Source organism: Perkinsus marinus (genome assembly GCF_000006405.1).
Source record: "Perkinsus marinus ATCC 50983 genomic scaffold scf_1104296932410, whole genome shotgun sequence".
NCBI lineage: Eukaryota > Perkinsozoa > Perkinsida > Perkinsidae > Perkinsus > Perkinsus marinus.
Window position 1 is genome coordinate 501,488 of NW_003215453.1, and position 10,758 is coordinate 512,245.

At 43.2% G+C, this 10,758-nt stretch overlaps 1 protein-coding gene across 1 annotated transcript; it reads left to right on the forward strand.

Moving 5' to 3' along the window:
* Positions 1-1,751: 1,751 nt before the first annotated feature.
* Pmar_PMAR022346 (hypothetical protein) lies at positions 1,752-10,499 on the forward strand. The gene is made up of 19 exons (XM_002785554.1): positions 1,752-1,880; positions 1,927-2,018; positions 2,583-2,704; positions 4,090-4,166; positions 4,594-4,719; positions 5,437-5,551; positions 5,597-5,681; positions 5,828-5,905; positions 6,114-6,175; positions 6,249-6,405; positions 7,346-7,408; positions 7,631-7,743; positions 8,535-8,637; positions 8,695-8,785; positions 9,165-9,349; positions 9,403-9,486; positions 9,846-9,955; positions 10,019-10,138; positions 10,394-10,499. The coding sequence occupies exons 1-19, from the start codon at positions 1,771-1,773 to the stop codon at positions 10,481-10,483; spliced, it is 1,983 nt and encodes a 660-aa protein (XP_002785600.1). The 5' UTR covers positions 1,752-1,770; the 3' UTR covers positions 10,484-10,499.
* The last annotated feature ends 259 nt before the right edge of the window (positions 10,500-10,758 follow it).

Sequence of the window (10,758 nt, forward strand, 5' to 3'; positions counted from 1 at the left end):
GGAGATAACTACTAAGGACTTCCGCGTCGTGTCCGATAGAACCGCAGTAGTCTATATAAAGTTGTTGTCAAGAATGCAGGGTTGACGTATGTTGATGGCATCAACTTGATGCTCTCTTTCGTGAGATTTTTATCTGTGAGAGGAGCATAGCTAGATAACTCATCCAAATACACCTTTTTTGAATCGCCCATGCCATCATCGAAGCCGTGAAATGGAAGAAGGTCCACTGGCAAAAGGGCCTCTCCGCAAGCTTAGTAACAACATGAAGTCGATGAAATAATTCCTCCCGAGCCATCGACGTGCCTTATAAAGAAAGCGTATTACGGGGTGTTTTCGGGCGTTGGAAAGGTGCTACAACCTATCACTGATTGACCCCGGCGAGGACCGTTCCCACAGCTCAGAATACAAGCGATCATTCCCTAGGTCCTATCAGGAGCTTGATCATCGACATGCCCGAGAGAAGGGATGAGGTCAGATTACAAGAATACTATTATATACCACAAAAAGCTATATGATTTAAAACTACAACCCCTCGATTGTGGGGATTGTGTTACTGCTTACACTCCTCGTATTTTAATCCCAACTAGGTGAGAGGAGCGCATTTCTTCATGTTCGCCGCGTACGCGTTCGTGTTGGCCCTTTGATGAGGGCACAGCGCTCAGATAGGTCGTATTTTCCCACTCCCCAGTGTGGGAAAATATGCACATAGGCAATCACATAATATGGTGGCAATACGAAAATTATGTGGAAATTATGGTTGGTTTCTGTAAATTTCTACCCGATTTCGTATACAAACTCCTATAATTAGTGAGGGAACTCCTACACTCAGCTGAGGAAAGCGAACATATATTCCAACACTGCCATTTCAGGCAACTATGAGCGAAGCAACTCCATGAGGCAACAATAGAATGTCGCAGCAACGTGAGTAGGGAGCTCTTTTCAAATTGCAGCTTTCATGTAGTTCGACTGACACCTGCTGATGCTGTGTCTTCCATAGACCTCTTTTCGCTTCCAGGATTGCATTGCACGTGTAAAACTCGATTCTAGGAGCGCCCTAAAAACTCTCAGGACAGGTGAAATTGAACACGCTGATGGTTTCACATGGAGCCGTTGAAAGTATATCAGTCGGCGTGTTTAATAGACCTTCAAGAGCCCACCCAGAATTAGACATCACATGTAAAACTCGATCTTGGGAACTCACGGAGAGGTCTATTGAACATCGCCCCAAATAAAGCTGCGCGCTTACTGCAATTTTCATGCAATTTGACTGTCTTGAATGGATTCCGGCGGAATTCTCTGAACACCCCGGAAATTTTGCCTGTCGGTTTCAAATGGAGCCCACAGTGGGTTAGTAGCAATTTGAAATTCTCATGCAAGATACGTGAGCGACGACATTCCACATGATATGTGCCTTGAGAGCTCAACTGATGTAGTCGTTGGTGAACTATTGGAGGAATCAGCGAACCCACAGAAGATGCGCGAACTAACGAACAATGGAGCTTTGCAAACTCCAACGACGTCGGGAATAACCACAACAACAATGGAGTTTCACGATCGTGATATGAAAAACACATTTCTCGACTACTGCATATCACCGCGAATATCGCGTTTTTCACCGAGTTTTACACCACTTCACGTAAAACGGGTTTCGAAACTCCATGAGGGAAACGTACACGATATCATCGGGACTTCGTGTCAACTACATTTCTTTCGTCAAATTTGTTCATTCAATTGCTGAGTTTGAGATTAAAAAGGTGTAGTTCCTGTAAAATGTCCTCACCAGTGCATAGGATCACTGTACGAAGCCTGACGATGCTTCCCTCCACACGACGGACCTTCTTGCGAGTCTATTCCACAGTCGCAGCTCCTCGAGAGGACATGTAGGGGTTCTTAGAATGACCACTACGACCATGTGTTGTTGTTTAGTACTAATAAGCGAATACCCATTGAATGGTTAAAGTATTGCCCGGAGTGTGTGAAGAAGGATAATACTACATCGGAAAAAGGAGCGAATAACGGTAGGCAACAAAGTGAACTGAGAAAAGTAAAATTCATATATTTACGGAATAATACTGGTGCTCTCACTAGTATGGGAAAATTCGCACATGCTCCACAACGTGTGTTTGTGACAATGTAAAAATCCCGAGGAAAAAATTATGGAAAATTTTGCTAAAGTTTTTTTAGTCGTACGAGCTCGACGGGTAGAAGTGTATAAAAATTAAAAAAAATTCCGAAAAAAATTTCCTCAGAATTTCCGTGAACGCATATTTTTCCCACACTGGCGCTCACACACATCCCAAAAAGGGGGAGGGGAGGCATGTGTTCCTCGATGGTTACTCCTAGAGTGAGGACCTAGAATGACCGGTTTGCCCAGGGTGTCAGAAAAATAACTGAAAATTCAGACCACGACACTGCATATTGTCTATACCAACGACTATGGTAGATAATACGCTCAGTCTGATCGCGGGTCATTGCATGTGTTATGAAGTGCTTGTCGCAAGCGCATCATAAGAAGACTTTGTCTGTGTGAGATTGCTCTATCGTTCTGTAGTCTAGCCAGAGTGACTTGCTCCTATTTGCAGTACACTATTCGTTGTGGAAGCGAACACTGACCGAAGCCGGCGATCTGCTGGATTCGACTGGAATGCTGGTGGATGAGCAGACGCCCAGTCGTCGCGTATTCGACATGTGCGATTTGACTTACGTAAGTGCAATGGAATTTAACGACCGTGATATGTTAAACACATTTCACGACTACTGCATATCGCCACTTCACGTAAAACGGGCGAAACTCCAATGTTGTGGAAAAATATGAACATGGACAAGTGCATGTGTTGGTGACAATTCTGGGGAATTCGTCGTGTTGGTTCCTGTATATTTCTACCTGAATTTGTATATAAACTCCCATGATTAACTTTTTGAGCTCATGAGCTCAGCTAAGGAAAAATAGCATGTATTCCTACTCCAACACTGTATAGGAAACTCCTGAGCTCAGCAACTGAGGAAAGCGATTACATATATTCCTACTCCAACACTGTATAGGAAACTCCTGAGCTCAGCAACTGAGGAAAGCGACTACATATATTCCTACTCCAACACTGTATAGGAGACTCCTGAGCTCAGCAGCTGAGGAAAGCGATTACATATATTCCTACTCCAACACTGTATAGGAAACTCCTGAGCTCAGCTGAGGAAAGCGATTACATATATTCCTACTCCAACACTGTATAGGAAACTCCTGAGCTCAGCAGCTGAGGAAAGCGATTACATATATTCCTACTCCAACACTGTATTGGAAACTCCTGAGCTCAGCTGAGGGAAGAGAGCATACATTCCTACTCCAACACTGCATAGGAAACTCCTGAGCTCAGCTGAGGAAATCGATTACATATATTCCTACTCCAACGCTGTGTAGGAAACTCCCGAGCTCAGCAGCTGAGGAAAGCGATTACATATATTCCTACTCCAACACTGTATAGGAAACTCCTGAGCTCAGCTGAGGAAAGAGAGCATACATTCCTACTCCAACACTGCATAGGAAACTCCTGAGCTCAGCTGAGGCAAGCGATTACATATATTCCTACTCCAACGCTGTGTAGGAAACTCCCGAGCTCAGCAGCTGAGGAAAGCGATTACATATATTCCTACTCCAACACTGTGTAGGAAACTCCTGAGCTCAGCTGAGGAAAGAGAGCATACATTCCTACTCCAACACTGCATAGGAAACTCCTGAGCTCAGCTGAGGCAAGCGATTACATATATTCCTACTCCAACACTGCATAGGAAACTCCTGAGCTCAGCTGAGGCAAGCGATTACATGTATTCCTACTCCAACACTGTGTAGGTAAAGAGAATCCGATTTTCCTCAAACTTTCTCAGTCGGTTCTAGTCTAACTCACTTTCTGTATTTGTTCGTGCTACTCCAAATCGAAGGAGTATGATCATTGGAGTTTCACGCCGCTTTCGTGAAGTGGTGTCTTACTCCATGTGAAAAACGCAAATACTTGACGATTTACACCAGAGATCATGCGTTTTGAAATATGAAATGTGTTTTTCGTATCACGGTCGTGAATTTTCGTTGTTATATAGGCCTTCGCAGAGTGTGCTGTTCATCACATACCCAAACGGAAGTGTGAAGAGCTCGTTAAACGCGGAGTGCCAGTGAGGTAACTCCTCCAGAGTAGAGTTTTGATTTCCTCGATGGCTTCATTTTGAGCGATATCTTACGGGCAGCGTTATTCAATTTCAAAGAGTGCGAAATGTTTCAGGAATGTTCTCAATCGATTGGCATTGTCATCAAAAGTTGACATTCGAACGTTGGGAAATTTAAAGCGTTGAAAATATTACTTCGCATAAAGATATGGTTCACACTACAACACAATACTGGCAATGTGTGATATCATGTATTATTGGAGTTTCACGACCGTGATATGAAAAATATATTTTACGACTGCTGCATATCACCGCGTTTTTCGCCACTTCACGTAAAACGGGTTTTGAAACTCCACTGATACTGGTGACACTTGAAAAATGAGGTTACGTAATTTACCCAACGATAATCGTTCGTTGTTTCTGTATTATGTTCGTTTTCAGAATTTTGAATTACTTCATCGAAGACCCTGAGAGATTCGACCGCTTGACGAACGTTCAGTTGGGTCGGCTGATTTGGAGTATGTCGGTGTTGAGACTACTCAGGAGCAATGATGCTGCTAAAGCAATGTGAGTTCAGCGTGGAAAAATGTGCGCAGTTGGATGCGATCGTTGGAAAAATGGAAGAGTTTGATCTGGACTCGGGAGTTAACGTTCACAAGGGATATGAAAAATGCTAGTGAAAAAACATATTTTACATTTCACTTTGCGAAAAACGCATGTTAGCTGTGAATAACGCGTAAAACACGTGGTATGTGTTTTACGTGGTATAAACAGCCTTATTTCGTGCTGGCTCGGAGAAACAGTTAATCTGTCCTATTTTGATTTCTATGTATTGGTAGCTTGCTCTATTAGGGCTGTAGCTGTATTATTGGAGTTTCACCTGTGATGTGAAAAACACATTTCACTTCGCGTAAAACGGGTTGTGAAACTCCATTACTATTAGGAGGTATAAGGTGATCTGCTGGGTGGATAGATCAGTACAGTAGGAGTACCCGGACAGAAGTTATCCGGGTACTCGTACTGTGCTGATCACGCACGGTACTGGGCACCATGTTCTGTCACCTGGCAGTGTCCGCTGTAATTCGCCAAGTGTTTTCGATTCACTTCATACAGCGAATATCGCGATTTTCACATGGAGTATTACACCGCTTTTCAATGGAGTTTCACAACCCGTTTTACGTGAAGTGGCGTAATACTCGGTGGAAAACGCGATATTCGCGGAGATATGCAGTAGTCGTGAAATATGTTTTTCTCATCACCATCGTGAAACTCTAATGTGTTCAGAACAGAAGCGTTACGCAAGAATGAACGATATAAGAATCTCACTGGACGGAATCTGGTGAGGGTAGCAGGAGCACTGAAAGGAATAAAGCAAGTGCATCCGGGAAGGCGGCATCTGGTGAGTGCGACAATATGTGTGACGATGTATAGCTTGTGAGTTTAGGGAGATCGAATCATGGGACAGATATTGCGACAAAGAAATGAGCTGCAAAAAATGGGCCTTTTGGTAGAAGGACTTCGCGCGGCGGGTACGTGTTGGTGATGACGACGATAAGCATTCTTCGCAGGGTGCACGCGATCTGATCGCGTGTAAATGTGTTGCCGTCTCCGCTCGTTATACACGTCTCGAAGTGGCCTAGTTCGTGCACTTTTTCCCAGAGTTGTTGTTGAGCAGGTAAACTGACAGTTGTAAACTCGGTGACACAGCATAAGCTCGTCGATCTGTTTCTCAAGGTAATTGTACCACAAGCAGGTGAGTTCGGGTTTTTTGAAAAAGAAATGGAGTTTCACGACCCGTTTTACGTTAAGTGGCGTAACACTCCATATGGAGTGAACACTTTCGTAGATGGAAGCTCTTTCGCCGGGCAGAAGCGTTTTTCGCGAAGTGGGTTGTGGAATATGTTTTTCATATAACGAGTGAAATCTATAGAATTGCAATAATTTTCGATAGTCGCGATCAGATACTGCTCAACTGATGGCGATTCCGGGATGTTTGGATTCTATAAAACTGGGAGACGATGTGGTAGGTGTGATTATTTCTACCATACCGCACCTCGTTGAAGAGCACCAATTTATGTTGATGACGCTGTATGCAGGTGTTCGAGGAGTGGGTTAATAGATTCCTCTCGATGCTCACTGAAGGTCAGAGTGACGGCCTTCATCTTTCGAAAGACGATGCGGCTGAGGCGGCATTTGGGAAAACTTTGAAAGCCCTTTGTCGTTTTCAAGTTGGACCCCCTGGATTGACGAGCAGTAAGATTAAGAATCCCACATCTGTTTTCGGAAATTACTGGAGTTTCACGACCGTGATATGAAAAACACTAGTGAAAAACATATTTCACGACTACTGCATATCACCGCGTTTTTCACCGAGTTTTACGCCCCTACTTCGCGTAAAACGGGTCGTGAAACTCCACTCTTTTATTCAGAATTGTAAGAAAGAGTGTTGGGATATATGTTTTGCTAATTAGGCTGAACTTATGATTTCAGTAACTAATTACAGAAATTTGGGTAGAAATTTTAGGAGGCTGATAGAAATTTTCCCCCACATTTCCTCGCAATTTCCTCGTTGTCACCAACAGCACATGCATATTTCCCACATTTCGCGGCGAATGACATAGTTGATAAGTTCTTGCTCTTGAAATTTGAGATGGTTACTTCTATAACGACATCAGTGCTCATACCAATGTTTACAGTGTATCTGCGGAAAAACACACACATCGGAGTTTCACCCGTTTTACGCGTAAAACTCGGTGAAAAACGCGATATTCGCGGTATGCAGTAGTAGCGAAATATGTTTTTTCACATCGTGGGTGAAACTATATTGTTCACATTTGCATACCACCGAGCCGACTTGTACTGCACACTACATGAGGTTCGCCATACGCGAAATAGAAAGGCATTTTACTTTTTTGGGAAAATACTTGAGCAATTTGTGGTAACGTAGTAGAATGACGTAGTCGAGGGCTAGGAACAGCATGGTTCTTGATCTTAACGAGTGGTTTTATACTTGCGAGTGTTACACGAGAAACGAAGGTGTTCATAGGCATATATACTGTGCGCACTCAGGGAGCGGTTTCCTCAAATTTCAGGAGAAATTTCCGATTTTTTCCCGAAAATTTTTCATCTTTTTTCCGAAAATTCTCAAATTAAGAAAGTCGAAATTTGAATTTATTTCCTTTTCTGCACGCAGGTGCACTGGGAATATTGACTAAGCGAATATCAGCCTTCGTCCGACAAGGAGAGGACGGCCAGGGTAAAAACTCATTTTCGAATGGCAGTCTGAAGCAGTGTGGTTGGGAGGAGATATGCAATGGTCAACTACATGTGTTGGTGACAATATAGAAATTGTGAGGAAATCTTTGGGAAAATCCTCATTGGTTTCGACACACTCTCGAAATTCGCTTTGGAAACTCCTGAGATCAGCTGAGAAGAGCGAATATATATTCCTCCTCCAGCACTAGTCTGCTGTTGTCAGCGCCCTCCTTATCAAACGGTGCATTGATCACCGTTATTTGCGGTTTCCGCTCTCTGGGGCATGATTCCTACGTAGGGATGAGTCAGAAAAAAATGAGGGAGCATGCTGCTGAGGTGAGAGTATGTTGGTACTCAATACTTGGTATTAGTACTAGGCTTTCTCGATGAAGTGGTAGAGCTCGCCAAGGGTTTGGCAAACTTCACTTTTAAATCTTGATGAGTTAGATTGTCGGTCATGTTTAGCCCTGTAACGCGACATAGGTCTCCGGTTCGAACCCCAGGCTCGGTATTTCTATATTCAGTTTACTACGGAGTTCCACCCATTTTACGTGAAGTGGTGTAATACTCGGTGAAAAATATAGCCGATATTCGCGGTGGTATGCAGTAGTCAGTAGTGGTGTAACACTAGTAGAGTTTTTCATATCGCGGGTGAAACTCCGCTGTATATATCTACTACACAGTATCGGTATCGTATTGTAGTATACACCTTTATATGGAGTTATACTTCCAAATTTTGGGAGCTCGAAAGTCAACTTTGAGTAATACGAACTTCATAATAATATGAATCAGTTGACGACGTTTTATTAGGGGTGTCCTGTAGTCGTACAGTACGAATCTAAGTAGTGTTCTACGAATTTTTTTATTCTGCGGATTTAAGGGTCTTACTAGTCTTAAATTAAGACTAGTACGGCTCGTACTAGTCTCGAATTCGCAGAATGCCCTCTCGAACTGTTTGGGTCTGACTGTATGTTACAGTGTTGGAATATATGTTCGCTTGCCAGGAGTTTTCTCACTAAATATAGGAGTTTATATGCGAATTCGGGTAGAAATGCACAGAGGCTAACGGGAAACTCCAAGAATTTTCGCGAAATTTTTTCACAGTGTCACCAACACATGTGCTTTAGTTGACACAACTGCTAACTGTTTGTTTCGATGCTGTGAAGGTCAGCGCCTTGTCAAGCGAGGAGCTCTTGCGACTGGCTGTTCGAGCTGCCGATATTAATACCGGTAGGAAACTCCCTCTGTGTGGGTATTGAAACTCCATTATAAAATTTTTACTTTCAGATGATAGTGGACTACTACGAAGTGTGAGGATACCTGATGAGCATTTGCAGCGCTTACGCGACGAGATCGTTAAAGTATCTATGGAAACTGCGTAGGTCAGGCTTCTAGTTTTATTAGTGTTACACTGGAGTTAAACGCGTTTTACGTGAAGTGGCGTAATACTCAGTATTCGCGTTACGCAGTAGTCGTGAAATATATTTTTCACTAGTGTTTCCCATAGCACGGCCGAATTTCCAATATATGTTTGCTTTGTTCGGCTGAGCTCGGGAGTTTTCTCACCATAGAATCCTAGTGAGGAATTGTTGTACAATTGCACCAATAAAAACTAATAAAAATTTCCTCGAAATTTTCACCATGTGCATATTTTCCCATCCTGGTCATTCGGGGTCTATCTTCGATAGGGTGAAAATTTATCTAGGCGTTTTCAAATTTTATTTTATTCCAGAAGTTGCGCTTTGTTTTTCCAATAGGTATACCTCAGAAGAGCTTCTCAAACTGCTCAAGGCCAGCGACGCCCTGGGTTGGGATTGCGATATGGTTTGTAGAGCAATAATCGCTGATAGCGAACGCAACCCTTCCCTTTGTGTGAAGAGCCTGCCTTTTCTAAAGCTGGACGGCTCGCACTCACCTCAAGCGGAAGTGTATCGGAAAGCACGTAGAAGCATGACAGATGGAATACCTCTTCAGATGATTAGTTAACTATTTCAGTTCACTCTAGTGTGGGACGGGAGGCTGCTGAGTGTATGGTACAAGTGATGTCGATGAAAGAACGCCATCCGAAAGAACTTCTGCGTGAGTTTCATATTATCAGGCTGCTGGATCTCGCAGTGTGTGGGGGAAATGAATTTTGGTGTATATTTGTGTGGTAAAATATGCACATGGCCAACTACATGTGTTGGTGACAATATGAGAACTTCGCGGCTCGATATTTTTTTCCCTGGCGAAAAATGTTTTCCTAGTGTTTGCATGGAGACTACCGTATTTCCGTGAGTATATTCACTCAGTCACCGTCCCATTTATTCCTCCACTGTTTTCAAACTCTTTGTAGTCATGGAAAAAATAGCGATCGAAATCGGCCGCGTTGCAATATACAACTCCGCTAGAACCGTTTCGATGGAGTTTCGTTTCTTGGTGATTTGTTTTCTCTCCAGGAGTGGTCTTTGATAACGCATTGTCTGCATTGGAAGTGTCAGACTTGAGCACGCCGCAGATCCTCGCAGGTCTCGCGAGTGGCGCATGTGACGCAGTCACAATGGAAAAGGTGAATATCGTCCGTCGTCTTTCCCTTGATAATAACCTCTTCGGGAATTGACTGTTTTCTTAGATACTTCTGGAGCTTGCTGAGAGATTACCTAAAATAACGAGTACCCAGATTGAACGGGTATCATATGATTACTACGACCACGCAATGGAGAATGTAAATCCAGAACTACGTCGCAAGATGGTGAGCTTGGTTTTGCAATAGGGTGTAGCAGCAGTGTTGGAGTAGGAATATATGTTTGATTTCCTCAGCTGAGCTCAGGAGTTTCCGAAGCTGATCATAGGAGTTCACATACGGATTTGGGTAGAAGTGTCGAGAAATTTGCAAAATTCCCTCAGAATTTTCATATTGTCACCGATTGTATTCCTCACATGTGGTCGACCATTTGCATATCGCGTAGCAGTAACTGCAATCCGGCACTCTTGTGTTTCCGTTCAGAGCCGGCGATTTCGAGAGTTCGCTAGATTATCTTCCAATAGCGAGATAGTGTCGGCATGGCGCGACGCAGCCTTCAATTTGAATCAGTGAGTTTCATGCTCTGTTTTTGTAAACTGTTTCAGCACATGAGAAACTGTTGTTGAAAGCGCATATACTAATATAAAAGGAACGATCATTTGTCATCAATCGTGGAGTTTCACCCGACAGTTGCGGACCAATCCACGCATATAATCTCACCCGGCTGTACTCTACTTGTCACCTATACGATTTTTCTCTCTTTCAATTCAGCGCGTTTTCTGGAAAAAGTTTTGAGGTATATAATATACCTCAGAATATACCGTATATTCTTTATAGTTGTCCTGGGA

Excerpts from the sequence above, each read along its gene's own strand:
- Pmar_PMAR022346 (XM_002785554.1), top strand. The coding sequence starts at position 1,771 with ATGTCCTCACCAGTGCATAGGATCACTGTACGAAGCCTGACGATGCTT. Across the intron at positions 2,705-4,089 it reads ACATGTGCGATTTGACTTAC|GCCTTCGCAGAGTGTGCTGT; the intron begins GTAAGTGCAATG and ends GTTGTTATATAG. Across the intron at positions 8,786-9,164 it reads AAAGTATCTATGGAAACTGC|GTATACCTCAGAAGAGCTTC; the intron begins GTAGGTCAGGCT and ends TTTTTCCAATAG.